Source organism: Nannospalax galili, unplaced genomic scaffold, assembly GCF_000622305.1.
Source record: "Nannospalax galili isolate Female #2095 unplaced genomic scaffold, S.galili_v1.0 scaffold875, whole genome shotgun sequence".
NCBI lineage: Eukaryota > Metazoa > Chordata > Mammalia > Rodentia > Spalacidae > Nannospalax > Nannospalax galili.
Genome location: NW_008337059.1, coordinates 2,614,774 through 2,629,666, shown reverse-complemented (window position 1 = coordinate 2,629,666; position 14,893 = coordinate 2,614,774). Strand labels below are relative to the sequence as shown.

General features: G+C 48.1%; 1 protein-coding gene across 1 annotated transcript in view; it reads right to left on the bottom strand.

Moving 5' to 3' along the window:
- Positions 1-2,912: 2,912 nt before the first annotated feature.
- Rrp12 (ribosomal RNA processing 12 homolog) overlaps positions 2,913-14,893 on the bottom strand; it is a 35,355-nt gene continuing 23,374 nt past the window's right edge. The window contains exons 21-34 of the mRNA XM_008831985.3: positions 14,187-14,345; positions 14,002-14,082; positions 13,735-13,840; positions 13,437-13,544; positions 12,811-12,968; positions 11,482-11,573; positions 11,162-11,326; positions 10,871-11,043; positions 10,539-10,661; positions 8,468-8,517; positions 7,186-7,252; positions 5,432-5,499; positions 5,033-5,115; positions 2,913-3,357 (exon numbers count right to left, since the gene is read on the bottom strand). Of these exons, the coding sequence (XP_008830207.1) occupies positions 3,255-3,357; positions 5,033-5,115; positions 5,432-5,499; positions 7,186-7,252; positions 8,468-8,517; positions 10,539-10,661; positions 10,871-11,043; positions 11,162-11,326; positions 11,482-11,573; positions 12,811-12,968; positions 13,437-13,544; positions 13,735-13,840; positions 14,002-14,082; positions 14,187-14,345 (1,536 nt within the window). The 3' untranslated portion in view covers positions 2,913-3,254. The remainder of the gene's footprint in view (positions 3,358-5,032; positions 5,116-5,431; positions 5,500-7,185; positions 7,253-8,467; positions 8,518-10,538; positions 10,662-10,870; positions 11,044-11,161; positions 11,327-11,481; positions 11,574-12,810; positions 12,969-13,436; positions 13,545-13,734; positions 13,841-14,001; positions 14,083-14,186; positions 14,346-14,893) is intronic.

The following is a 14,893-nucleotide window of genomic DNA, read 5'->3' as shown; positions in this document are numbered from 1 at the left end:
ACTGAAAACAACACTTAGGAAGTACTTACCCAAGTAGGATAAAAACTTTGTTATAGTCAAGTGCAAATTTACAATATAATTTGGTATTTTAAAACTTTCTTGGCTGGGAGCCAGGCATGGTAGTAAATGCCTTTAATCCCAGCATTCAAGAGACTGAGGCAGGAAGACTAACTGTGAGTTTGAGACCAGCTCAGGCTACATAGTGATATCCTGTCTCCAAAACAACATAGCACCCAGGAGTGGTGGTACATCTCTGTAATCCCAGCATTTGGGAAGCGGGGACAGGTGGCTCTCTATCAATTTCAGGCCACCCTGGTTTATATAGCAAGTTCTGGCCAGCCAGGGCTATGTAGTAAGACCTTGTCTAAAGCCAAATAAAACAATTAAGAAAGCAAAACAAAACCTTAGAGCTAGGGATGCAGTTCAGTGGTAAAGTACTTAGCTAGAATGCAGTCCCTGGATTTGATCCCAAATATTAAATAAATATTATCATCTTTGTAATATTAAAAAGTAGGTCCTGAGTATAGGAAAAAGAAATAAGAATGCAATACATAAAGGTTACTTGAGAATCTGGTTTCTAGGCCCTACTTTTACTTTTCTGTTTTTTCACGTTGTGCGAATCCTTATGTGGAATGCACAGTATGTTTTAGATTACTCTTTGAAGGAAAACAACAGGGGAAGGACTCTGAGGACTGAAGACAGTGGCTACTGGAATATCATAAGCAATTTGTCACATTACAATTAAAACAAAGCCGGACATGTTGGTGTACTCCTTTAATCCTAGCACTCAGGGATGCAGAGGCAGGCGGATCTCTGTGAGTTTAAGGCCAGCCTGGTCTACATAGTGAGTTCTAGGCCAGCTGGGGCTACAGGGAAAAAAGACCAAAACAAAACAAAACACTCCCAAAACAATGTTCCCGAAGGGGATCACACTGAAAAAAAGACTAGTGAGAATAGTCACTGCTGGCAATGATCCATCAGGACAATCACTACCAAGCTTCTGCCCCAGTCATGAGAAGGAAAACAGGGAAGGGGGAAAGACTGGCCTAACCTGATTCACCCATGTCTTGCTTAGAGTGCCTTTGCAAGAGCCCAATGCTCAGACATGCTGGCCAGTGGAGAGGTTGCCTTTTGTTAACAAGGTAGGGTATGATTTGTTTCTTCAGTTTCTGAGTGGAGGATGGACCCAGAAGAGAAAGCCTGGAAAAGTCTCAGACTCTGACATCAACAAAATCATAATAAACTGAAATAGCTCAGGTCTTAGTAAAAGCGTGCAGCTTTCCTATTTGCTGTGAAATGGGATGGACACTGTGTTGAGGAATACTTTTAAGGCTCCATCCATGCTGACAGAAAAGCAGCACTGTCTTCCCTAACACATTTCAAGGACCTAAGTTTCTAGGGCAGTAGATTAACACTTACCTCTGCATCAAGGTAATTTGTACTTGAAATCTCCCTCCCTCCAAAATACAGAATTCAGCATATCACCAATACTAACCTTTCTAGGTCACCTTCCCTTTCCTCCCTAAAAAAGAAACAGTTTCTTGGAAGGTATAAGCAGGCTGGTTTCAAGCTTCCTTTTTAAAGACATCAATACTGGGCAATTGGCTCAGATCCATCCTGTTTAACGCGAGGCTTCCTAGTGCAGGTGCTCCTGTTTTCTGAGAAAGGAGTGAGGAAAGGACTGGCTGAGCTGAATTTGATGCACCTTGTGTCCAGAGGGTAATAATGGGGGTTGGGGTTAGATAATCTTTGTAAATCCTTACTCTTTTGGCCACCTTTATTTCTTTTTAAATTTTATTTACTCCTTTTATGTGTATGTGTGTATTATCTGCATGTAGGCAAGTGCACCCTTGTTATGCAGTGCCCTGAGGACAGAAGAGGCTGTCAGATCCCCTGGAACTGGACAATTGTTAGCTGCAATGTGGGTGCTAGGATTCAAACCTGGGTCTTCTGCAAGAACAGCCAGTGTTCTTAACTGCTGAGCCATCTCTCCAGCCCCCTTGGCCACCTTTCATGTTTGACTCCCCCATTCCAGCTTTTGGTAATCAGGGCGTGTAAACTGCACCACCTCTTGGTCAAGTGTAGTCCCTTCAGATGGTTAGCCCAAGGGAGGAAATGCCCTAACATGGGGGACACCAAATCTAGGAAAAACTTGAGTCCTCTTGGAGAATGAGTGGAAGTGTTTAGGGATAGGCTACCAAAATTGCTAGCAGTTTCTGGTGTCTGCAAGAAGCATTTTTAGAGTCAAAGGCATTAAACCAGAACAGAAACTACTGAGGAATGTGTATGTGGTCTCATCTCACAAGAAGAGAATATGAGCCAGAGCTTACTAATCAAGACAAAGCATATTCCATGTATTAGAGTGTAGGGATGGCCCTGGAGTCCTTTGCTTTTGTTGCCTGCCAGGAAAGCACACCCAAAAGGACCGAGATGACAAATGACCTTAGAAGTACAGGCCAATGGAATCACACTGTACAACTGGATCTAGAAAGAATGTGGTAAAGGGGAGAATAGCTGAAATCAGACTATGCTAGACCTAGAAAGGGGCTCAGTAACACTGCTGAATCAATGGACAAAGACACCAAGCCCTGGGCAGAAGCAAGCCAAGCTGCAGCTCTGACAGCTCTCAGCCATTGCCTCTTCCGAGTCCTTGGTGTTCAACCCTGTGTCCAAGGACCAGCCATGGGGCATTCACTGCCATTCCTGCCTCCTAGTGTCACTTTCTGAATGCAAACTAAAGCCAGGGAGCCCTCCTGGCACAGATGGGTACTCCTGAGCAAGTTCAATCTGACCTCCAGGCAAAGCATCATGCTATGGGTTAACAGATTGCTGGGAGTTGGGCAGGAAGGGATCAAGTCACTATGGCCAGTAGCCAGATGCTGTTCTTGTCCCTGGTGAGGTAGAGATGAAACTGTTTCCAGGGATGATGCATTTATTCTACATCTGGTTACAGCAGATCTCACACCTGCAGGTCAATGCTCTGATGTTCATGACTTTGGGCAGAAAGCAGAGTACCTCAAGGTCTCTGAGAAGGTGGCAAGGTTACATGGTTCCATCATGGATGCTAGCAGTTTCTAAAGGACAGTTCTCATTTGGAACTTCAAAATCCTAGGAAATCCTTCTGTCTGGGAACTAAGCCACAGTTCCAATAAGGCATTCTGAATCCAGGTTCTTCCAGGCTCACACGCCCAGAATTGATGTTAAGCAGCATTGGTACTGGGTTGGAGCCAAGCCCAACCTGGGGCCCCAGGGATTCAGAGTCGATGGTCCTTCTTGCGGAGTTTATGTCCCACCTGGGATCCCCGATGGGCAGCTTTCACCAGACCTTTGAACTGTCCCTGTAGCTTCACCTTTTTCCTAGAAGCACAAAGAACAGAAGGGTTATATCTTGCTAAGAATGGGTGCCTCCCTCTCCTTATAGTGTTGAAGAAGCCAGGTGTGCTGGTGTATGCCTGAAGTCCCAGCTCTCAGAAGGCTGAGGATGGCAAGTTCATGGCCAGCTTGAAATCCTGCATAGGAAACCTACTCTCAATAGAAAAATAACAAGAAAAAATGAAATGATGGTCATCTCCAGTAAGGAAAGGAGAAAAGGGCTGAAATGGGCAGACAGCACATATCTTGCCCCTTCAATGCACTTGACACCATCTCCCCAGAAAGAAACCTCTTCTCCATTCTTCCTCTAACAAACTTGCAGATAAAGTCAAAGCTCACTTTATCCAACCATCCTTCCCCCAAAGGCCCATCTGCAGAAGCCTTCTCGTGACTGCCATTTACAACCCCATTTCCCTAGGAACATTTGTTTGCAATTTGCTTCCTCTCCTAAACATCTTGTGTGGTCCTCATGCCTATACCAAAGAACACCATTAATGAGCAAGGTGGGATAACTATTTTTCCAACAAGGGGAATTAAAAAAGCAAAACATGAAAAACTATTAAAAATGATGAATATGCCAGGCGTGGTGACGCACGCCTTTAATCCCAGCACTCGGGAGGCAGAGGAAGGTGGATCTCTGTGAGTTCAAGGCCAGCCTGGTCTACATAGTGAGTTCTAGGACAGCTGGAGCTACAGGGAGACCCTGTCTCAAAAAGACCAAAAAAAAAAAAAAAAAAAAAAAAATGTGGAGGGCGTATATGCTAGAACTCTATATAACAGAAATTTGCGATATCTCCCCCCGCAAGTACAAACAGATTTACTTAAAAAAAAAAAAAAAAAAAAAAAAAGTGAGAAAGAACTCTTGAGAGTGAGAGGGACTCTAAGGTTGGGTTTTAAAAGGCAGTTCAAGCATGCATAGTGGCTCACTCCTGTATTGAGAGGCTAGGGTAGGAAGATCAAGAGTTCAAGGCCAACCTTGGCTAGATAGTGAGAATGAGGTCAACCCTAGCAACACGAGACTGGTAAATGACTCAACAGGTAAAAGCACTAGCCACCAAGCCTGACAACCTGAGTTTGCTCCCTGGAATCTACATGATTGAAGAGGAGATCAACACCCACCAGCTGTTCTCTATATACATATACAAAATAAATAAACAACTGTAAAAATGAAATAAAAACAGGGCTGGGGAGAAGGCTCAGTAAGAAAATGCTTCCTGCACAAGCACACCATGAAGACCAGGACCTGAGCTTGGATCCCCAGCACCCATGAAAAAGCCAAGCGTGGTGGCACATGCCTTTAATCCCAGCACTTTGGAGGCAGAGGCAGGCAGATCTTTATGAGTTCCAGACCAGTAAAGGCTACACAGTGAGACCTTGTCTAGAAAAAGGAAGGAGGGAGAGAAGAAGGGAGGAAGGGGAAGAAAGAAAAGAATAACTAAGGTGGACAGCAATAGTGGAAGACACCTGACTTTGATTCTGGCCTTCACAGGCACATGTAGCCACGTACACACATATACAACACCACACTCACAATAAAAAGTAAAAGAGAAATAAACAAATAAAACAAGAAGAAGAGACCCAAACAACCAAGACAGCTGAATGTGAAAGGCCCTGCCCTCTGTGGAACTTGGAGCTCCTACCCACCCACATGCTACCATACCTGCGGTTGAGCTTGGTTCTGTTGAGCGGGATGTAAGCATAGGGATCAAGACGACCCTTTTTCTTCATATCACCCTTTGCCTTCTGCTCATCCAGAAACAGTCAGAAAACAAACAAACTGGAATCAGCAGGAGTATGGGGTTCCCCTTCCCTGCCCCTGACTTGATTAGCCTCATGTTCGCTTGTCCCTTCATTTTCTGCTTTGAATGGCATCAAAGAGCTTCTCTGGCCCTGGAAAGCGATTTGCTAAGGCCCCCAACTTCAAATGTCATATGACCTGAGTTCCCCTTCTTCCCTGGCCTGTCTGGCTCCATGAAAGTACATACCCAGGATGGTGAAGGACACAGTATACTTGCCCTCTCCATCACTCTTCCAGTACCAGGAGGCCCACAGCTCTCACCTTAGCCTTGTATTCGGTCCCAGGCACGGCCTTTTTGGCCACAGGACGATGGATACCAGAGCCTCCAGCTGTAGAGAGCACAGAGACATGAATCAGACACAGAGCAGCCACTTTCTTAAGAGTAAAGGGTACTTGCTCTCAGAGGGCCTCTGGGAGACAAATGGGAAAAAGACCAGGGAGTTGGTTCTTTCCTTGCCCAAGCAATGAAAAAGTCCTCCCTTGAGGAGGAACTACCCAGTGACTTGATAACCTTGATAACTAAGAGCACTGGGCTGCTCAGCCTGACTCAGATCCTCAGGGGTTGACCAGTGGCCCCTGGGAACACATATGCTCTCCACTGACGTAAAAAGACCCACATTTTCTAAAGTTACATAGGCTCCATTTTTTTCTAGAAGGAACACAGGTTTATAGTCAGACTCAGGTTCAACTCTTAGTTCTGACATAGCTCTACCCACAGGCAAGTCTCCTAACTTGTTAGACTCTTTCTCACTGTGGCACAAAGAAGGAACTACTTATCCCACTGTACAGCTGTGGAAGCTGCAGCTCAGAGAGATCAAGGAAACTTGCCCAGAGTCAGCTTGACACTTCAGCCTGGACTTCAGAAGTCACAGATGGGGCCATGCATGGTGGCCCACACCTCTAATCCCAGCACTGGGGAGGCAGAAGTAGCAGGATCTCTGTGACATTGAGGCCAGCCTGGTCTACATAGCAAGTTCCAGGTCAGCTGGAGTTACAGGGAAGAGCCTGTCTCAAAAAAAAAAAAAAAAAAAAAAAAGAATTTCTCCACCGCCATCTCAGAAGGCCCCTCGGGGAAAAAACACGGAAATTTTTTTTTCCTGGTCTACATAGTGAGCTCCAGGACAGCTGGGGCTACAGGGAAACCCTGTCTCAATCAAAAAAAAAAAAAAAAAAAAAAAAAAAGGAATTCTGCAACGCCAGTTCAGAAGGACCCTCTGAGACAAGAAACTGGAACTCAGAAAGGCAGGTGATGGAACAAGGTCACACAGCTAGGTAGCAGCTAAGCAAGCTGTCCTGAGTGCAGGCGTCCTGTCCCATAAACTGTAACTGTCTCTGCCCACCACATCATCACAGAGTAAAGAGCTGAATGCAGAAGCAGAAGAGGTGCCATAGGTTGTGTAGGAGGGTTAGGAAGCTGTGGGGCCTGGAGGACATACCCCCTACTAGAAACAGATTGCCCATAGGAGCCCTGGACCTCCACATGCATAGTAAGAGCTCTGCTCTAAGAGCCTGGGGCAGAGCCCTTTGATGTATATTGAGAGGAAGGAAGCAGAGGAGCTACCCTGGTACTTCTAACAGTTGCTCTGGGGAGGGCATCAGCCTTGGGGTCCAGGGACAAATGTAGAGAGGAACTCTCTGGCCCAGTACTAATCCCCCTGACTCCTACTGACAGCCTTCAACACTGGCCAGGTGGCTTCTCCAACCTGGCATGACTCAGGGCTGGAGCTCTTGGGGCACACAAGAGAGGCTAACAAATGTCAAAAGGGCTGGCTACAAGTCTCATGGAAGGGTGGATGGGTGGGGAAGAGCCTAGATTCAGGACTCCTCAAAGGGTCAGGGGTACCATGCACAAACCTAACCCCCAAGGCTCTCCCTCAGTCCCACATCTCCTTGGCCCCCAGCCCAGTCATGGGTATTACATTAGAGTGCAACCTAGCTGTGCAGCCTCCCTGCTCTGCTGCCCTCTGACAACTCTCCTGCCTACATGTTTCCCATGAGAAGAGGAGATGCCTTACCTTGGTACTGAGGAGGGGTTTCCAGCTCATCCTCCTCAGCCTCCCTCTGCCGCTTCAGCTTCTTTTTCTATAGAAGGAGGCAACAAGTAGGGAGTTAGTGAGCAAAGTGACCAATCACACCACTGAGGGCAGGAACAGCAGCAGTGACCTGCCTTGATCACAGGCACCGGAATGAGCCATGGAGGGGGATCACATGGGTGTACAACAGAAATCACACATGACTATCCCCAGGGTATCCCAGAGGAGCTATGTGCCCTCACCCCTGCCTGCCATGACTCTCCTACATGATTTTTACCCAGTTTCCCAAACAGCATTCTGTAGTGTCATGACACTCAATAAACCAGCTCCTTGGGCCTGGACTAGCAGAAGGCACATGGAAAAGAATTTAAGAAACTGAGGGAAGCTTATCACATGCTAGGCTCTAAGTTAATATACTTTACACACCCATCCACACTGCCCAACAATCCTACAAGACAACCTTCTTATAACCTCATTTCACAGACCAGGTCTAAGGCTTTGAAAGAATTGGCTGAGGCCAAGATGGGACCTCAGAGCCTGCATCTTCACCACCAGTCCTACTGCGCCTGCTCCCTAGGCATTTATCATCTAAGAGTGATGTTCAGGAAGGTTGGGAAAGTTGGGCATGGCCAGGAAGGGAGGGGAGGAGGAAATTACCAGCACACCTCCAGCAATGTCTTCATGGGCTTATGGACATCAGGTCTTGGATGATGGGCTAGACCCTTAGTGGTTAAGGTACAGCAGTTAAGAGAGCATGCCACTCTGGGCAGCAGAGTGTCAGGTCAAGAGTAGAATAGTAGCCAGGGGCTAAGTTCCTGTGTTCAGGAGACTGGAAAGATAAGATTCCAATCCCTGATTTGCATCTATGAGCCCTGTAACCTCAGGCAGGCTCTTCTAAAAATAGAGAAAAATCACTACTTTCTGTGAGCACCAGCACCTGGCACAGAGTGCATGCTTCTCAATGAGGCCTCTACTCCCACAGGGTCCTCCCCTAGGAGCATATGGGCCAGCTGCTGTCCTCAAAGCCTGCTTAGCACATGACCTCAGTTCAAATGAACAACTGCCATCACAGTGAAGGGCACAGGGATGCTTCAGAGGCACCCAAGACCCATACCCTGATCATCTTCCTTCCCTGCACACATACACATTCCTGACTGCCCACTGCAATTGAGTACTGCGGAATCACGGCGGGTGCAGTGCTTGTGGGTATACTGGAAGGTAGGGAAAAGGTTTGTAGGCCAAGCTGAGGCCACCAATTACTCACACTCCTGACACCAACATCTTCCATCAAGTCAGCCATCTCTTCATCCTCTCCTGGAGCCAGAAGACAGATCCATGAGCACTTGGGAATGTCCAACCCACCCTTGCCACCTGCCTTCCTTCTCCTGGCACATTAGGAAGGAGTACCAACTCCAGTCCCAGAAAACTGTCCTCCCCAGACCTGTATTCTCTTTTTAGAGGATATAAAACTGCTGCCTCTCCTTCCCCTCCCAGGCAACAGGGCCCCTTAAGAAGTGAGGGGACTCAAAGAAAGCTCCAAGTCTCCTAGGAGTCAGGTCCAGCCCCCATATGCCCCCACTCTGTAAGGACAATTTTATTTCCCTACTTAAAAACTTTTTTGGCCCCTCTGTGTGCTGGGCACCATGTAGGATAATATATAGTATGAACCTGCCCATCTGGAGGGAGGAGAGATTCCAGCAAAGTTAAGCAACAAAGAGACAATAAAGACAGGATGTGTAGGTCCTAGGAATGTAGCTCAGCAGACAGCACTTTTCTAGCATGTATAAGATGCTGGATTCAATCCCTGGCATTGCAAAAACCAACCCAAATCAAACTGTGACTAAAGTGCTAAAGGACAGTCCCTGGACTTGTGGGAGTTCTGTGGGAATGAGGCCTAGTGGTTAAGGTACCTAAAGGGCACAAAGGAGCAGTGATGCATCTAAAGAGAGGCTTTGGAAAGGCAAGGAGAAAGGAAAAGTGTGGAACCCATGGCACCAGGCACACGGGAGACTGGAGAGTGCAAAGGGTAGGAGGGGAGCCAAGAAGAGATGGCTGAAGAAACAGCACAAGGTGCTAGAAAGATGGCTCAGAGGTTAAGAACACAAACTTACTACTCTATTTGATTGTTTGGAGACAGGGTCTCCCTGCCTCTACCTCCTGTGAGCTGGGATTAAAGGCATGCGTCACCTCACCCAGCTCATACCATGCTTGCAGAGGACCCGAGTTCTGTTCCCAGCACTCATGTCAGGAAGATTATAACTGTCTCTAACTCCAGCTCTAGGCAGTTCTGACACCTCTGGCCTCCACAATAACCCCTACATATTCCCACATACCCACACAATGAAAAATAATAAAAATCTTAATAAAATCCAGGTGTGGTCGTGCATGCCTTTAATCCCACCTCTTGAGAGGAAGAGGCAGGAGGATCTCTCTGAGATCAAGGTCAGCCTGGTCTACATAGTGAGTTCCAGGCTGGCTGTGGCTATAGAAGATCCTGTCTCAAAAAGACCAAATAAATTAATAAATAAATAAAACCAAAAAGAAATAGCGCAAGCCACATTTATACCAAGCATAAACAGGAGCCATTAAACACAAGCAACTGGTGAGTGAGGGGCGGGGGACTTATGAGAGCAACAGTTAGGAGGATAAATAAGGGACCAGACCTAAGAAGCTGGAACCAAAGCAACCAGAACACAGACATTTGCCACTCCTAAGTACTGAGGACAGAACCAGGGCTTCACACATACTAGGCAAGCATTTTATTACTGAGTACCATCCTCATTTGGGAAGGCTGATTCTTTTTTAGAAGACCTGGGTGTTTATCTAATAGATGTGTTATGTGTGGAGGGAGGGACCAGGAGAGACTGCCACTCCTAAAGGCCCTACCTGAGGAACAATCTTAACACAGAGATAGGAAGTTGGGGTGTCTCAGAGGCTGGCTTCTCCTGCCTCTAAATGAGCTTTAGGGGTCAGCTTATTTCCATTCAAAACCAAACCAAACCAAACAAACACACACACAAAAAAAAAAAAAAAGGAAGAGGGGAAAAGGAACAAGGAGAAAGGAAGCAGAGCAGATGACAGCACACCACATAGTGACAGGAGGTTCTCCCAAGTTTTGTTTAAACTGAAGGTGCACTGTATAAAAGACAGATTAAACCAATAAATGGATGGAGACCTTACAAATGAAATAAAAATATTTTTAGTGAGTGGACTCAGTAAATTGTTACTACATGAATGAATGGGTAAATAAGCCCCCAAGTGAATACATGAATGATCAAGCCAGAGTAGCCCTAGCTGAGACCAGAGGAAGCTGCCTCCTGGAAAGGGAGACCTACCTTTAGTGCCATCTTCTTCCTCCACCTTGTCTCCATCTTCTTCCTCGCGTATGATCAGGCGGCCATCGGCGCTAACCTTGAAGCCATGGTCCTTCTTGCCCCGCCCAGGCCCAGGCTGGGTGGCTGGTATGGTAATTTGGCATGAGATGGTGGAAGACCAGTCCTAATCTTCTCATACCTTCCTCAGAGCCAACAGACACCAGTGCTCCCAACTAGGAGCCTTTTAGTCCCTGCCCACTGGCCACCCACAAAAACCAACCCTTGCCCACCACCCATGGAACTTAGTGGCAAGTTTATAATCTGAGCTCTTTAGAAAGCTACTTCTTGCTCACCAAGGACTCGCTGGGCCACTTTGGGATCCAGGAAGTTGAGGGGCTCATCTCCACCACCCTCTTTCAGCCATGCCTGGCTCCTCTGTCGTGCCAGCTTTCGCTGCTCCTTGCCCCGGCCTTTTTCCACTTCCTCATCCTCCTCATCCTCAGAGTCAGCCAAAATCTCTTCAATGCTAAGGCAGAGAAGCCCAAAGTCAAAACATTGCTGGGAGAGGTGGGGGCCAAGGGCATTGTCAGGACAGGATTTTAGCTAGGTAAAACCAGGCCCTCAGAAACCTATGATGGTCTTACCTATTGTCTTTGCCCTGGGCAGGTTCTTCTTCCTCCTCCTCCTCTTCCTCCTCCACAGCAGCCTGGCTCAGGGCACGGTGCTTCTTGGCCCGGGTCTCAGCTTTGCGAATGTTGACCAGGACTTTGTGGTATTCTGCAGGTAGTAGTCCCTTCACCAGCTCAAATCTGAAAGGGACAAAGAGGGGTTGTCTAGAGGCACTTGTCAGAGATTCTTCTCTGGGGAGGACGTGTTCAGGGACCAAGGACCCTTCCCTGTTGCCCCTGAGGAGACTGAATGAGAATCCCACACTCCACTCCCATCACCATGAAAGTGCACAGACCCAAACTTGCGGATGAACTTGATGAATAGGTTTCGAAGCTTCATGCGGAAGTGCCGTCGCATGTCATCTGACAATTTCCCTATGGCTTCCATCTGGCAGGCAGAGAGCATCAGGGTGTCAGGGGAAATGTGGTGTACCTTCTACCCTACCCACCTTTCTTTCTTTGTTGTCCAGACCAGGGATACAGGACAACTGAGTCCAGCTAAGAGCGGAGGTCCCAGCTGCCCTGTTCCTTGGCCCACCCTTTGGCTCAACCATGCTTCTGGAATCTGGAATCCCACTTTTCCTCTAGGCCCTCCTTCACAACACATCTGTGGCCATCCAAGATGACAGCTTAGCACTCTGCATATCTTCTCTCAATAAATCCTTAAAGCAACTTGATAAGACTGATGCTACCAAGCCAAGGCACAGGCTCCCCTGAGGCTCTCACCTGACTGCTGAGCAGCCACAGAGGTAATACCTATACCTATACATCCTACATGGCCTGACACTATCAAGCATCTCCTGGTCTCATGTGTCTTTTCTGTCATGCAGCACTGTCCATCCTGCCTAGTATAGATGAGTATGCCAGGGGCAGACCTTATCTGCAGGGTCTCCCAGTGGGCCTAGGGGAACAGGGCCCCCATGTGTTCTTTGGCAGGATTTTATAGATTCTAATAATCCTATGACAAATCTCTTTTCTAGCCATTCTATACATCTTTAGGCTTTTGGAGGACATCTGTCCCTTCCTGCCTTGAAGTCAAGGCTCAATCCAGAAAAAGATATACAAGAGGGACTTGGAAGTCTGATGTAGCTCAAAGTGGGAAATTAAGCCAGTTAGTTAGAGAACTGTTCTAGTTTGCAGTGAGCCTGGATTAGGCTCCCTGGGTGGGCGCAGTCTACAAACCCAACACCAAACGACTCTTCAGATCCTTCTGCATCCTAGCAGGGGTATGAAGAGGAACATTCCCAAAACAAGGTCAAAATGCAAGATGGGGGTGGGGGCAAGATGAGGGGCCCAGCAGAGGGAGAGCTCAGGCTGAGTCCCGAGACTTAACCTTGGAAATAAATATCTGGACTCAGTCTAATGTGGGAAGGGCTCTGTCCCCTGGTCCTTGTTCTGTGAGGGGGCTAAATGAGTGGTATGAAAAACTGTGGGCACTGTGCCTTCCTTGCCTGTCAGGTTAGCGTTCTCCTGTGAGTGCCTCCCAGAGCTCCTTAATGTCCTTCTGCTGCACAAAGCAGCAGTGGATAAGGAAATAGTTCCAAAGTCGTTGGCCCCAAGGCCCAGGGGGTCTACACTGGCACCTCAGGAGCCATTGCCACCCACTGAAGGGAATGGAGCCTCACCACGAGCTGTACATGCTTGGCAAGGTGTACCACGTCCATCACCACCACGGCCACTTTGATGAAGCCCAGTGCAGACTTGACCACATCCCTGGTACGGGAGGCCAGCAGCAGGCACACGTTCTCTAGAAGCTGCTCCACTGTGCTGGTTCCCATCAGCCCTGTGCATAGGAGCCACTGTCAGATGCTAAGACCACCCAGATACAAGACCCACCCTGGTGGGTCAAATGTTGGCAGAGCTTTTCTGTGGGTCTGGCATGGTTTCAATCACTATCCACTGCTTGACCACCCATGGGTACAAACTTCTCTCATCCATTTCAGGGATAGGAAACAGAGGTTCTAAGAGGTCAGTGAAGCTGCTCAAGGTTTCATGTGACTGCAAAGAGGTGTGACCAGAACAAGATCCAGGGGCTGGCCAACCCCACCTCCTCACCAACGTAGCAGGGGACTCAGAACACTAGGACAGCACAGCTGCTGGGTGGGGCAGGTATCAGGAGAAAGGGGCAGAATTCTAGCTCTCCTTTTTGTCTCCTGAAACCCCCTCCTTGTACCCGCCCCCAACCACCCTGTCTTGATCTTTGGAGTATTACCTACAGTGAGGCTTCCCAAGTCTTCAAGGAAACACTTACCTTTAAACTCAAACAGGAGATGTGTCAGAGACAGGATGCTGCAGCTGACTGTGGTAACCGCACCCACGAGGCCAGGATAAATCAGGACAAGATAGCGCTGCAGAGCCTCTGAGGGCAGAGATCAGGACAGGTCACAGGAAGACACGGTCCCCAGGGAGGGGGACTACAGGCCTTAAAGCAGCAGCCAGAACAAGGTAAGAAGCTTTCTCTACCTTTTCCCTAAGACCAGTGGCTTTAAGGGGTGCCTTCCCTCAGCCTAGATGCAGAGTATGCACCCCAGCTTACACTGTAGTCTTACCTTCCTGGTTGGAGCCAAATCGCAAGAAAGCACGGCCCATCTCCACCAGCAGGGTGAAAGCGTTCTTCCGTGCACCCACTGATACCTCCTTGGTGCACAGGATTACCTAGCAAGACAGCCCTGTCAGCGTGTGCTACCCAGCTGGCACCCCTGAGGTGAGCTGCACATGCCCAGAGTGAATTAAGATCATCCTCACCATCACTGTCTCTTGGGGACCATCCCCTAGGGAACCCCCAAACACACATGTTCATCCCTTCACCTCCTTACCTCTGGGATGAGAGCAGCAATGAACTCCTCATGCTCAGCTGACAGTTTCTTCACAATATGTATGAGGCACTTCAAACGGGGCTGTGGGCACAAAGATAACAGTTAGGATCTTTCATTGTATACCCTTGAGCCTTACCAGTGACACTGTTACTCCCTTGCAGGATAGGCAGCCCTGGAGGCCTGACCCTCTTGGCAGGCGAGGATGTGCTCCGCAGTGAGTCCAGCAGAGTCTTTTTCAGGTCATCCAGGTGGCTTTGCACAAAGCAGTCTGCAGGGCCCTGGGAGCTGGCACACACCTCCTCTAGCACTCGGTAGGCCTTTTTCTGTATGCCGTGGGCCTTGCTCTGAAAGGTAAATTGGGCACAGGGAGAGTAAGGCAGGGGGCTGGGCTCCACCCCCACCTAGCAACGCTCCCCCAGTATCCACTAAGGGGATTCAGAGAGAAGCTGAGCCTGTCCATCAGGTCTGGAAACAGTAGCCATAGCTTCAGAGTTAAAGCCAGCCTGGCTCTCCAAGCTATTCCTCTTGCCAACATTAAATAACAGATACTCAAGCCTGGGTTGGTGGCATTAGGATGTGCCAATACAGCCCGTTAACCTGCTGCTATCTGGCTGGAGCACTCTCTCTTCTGCCCAACTGACTCCTTTTGATTCTGAAGTTTTTTCATATCACTCTTCCTGGTACACTCTCCTGGAATTGAGTAGCCCTACCCTGGACATCCTGTCTGTTGGTACATTCTGCCTCAGAGCATCTTGTTAACTGCTAATTAAACTGACAGAGGAGCTAGTGCTTAGGAGGGGGCTGCCAGGCCAAGCTCTGCAATAGCTATAAGTCATTAAGTGAACATATCAGAAGAAGGGTCAGTATGAGCAAAGGCATAGGCAAACATGCT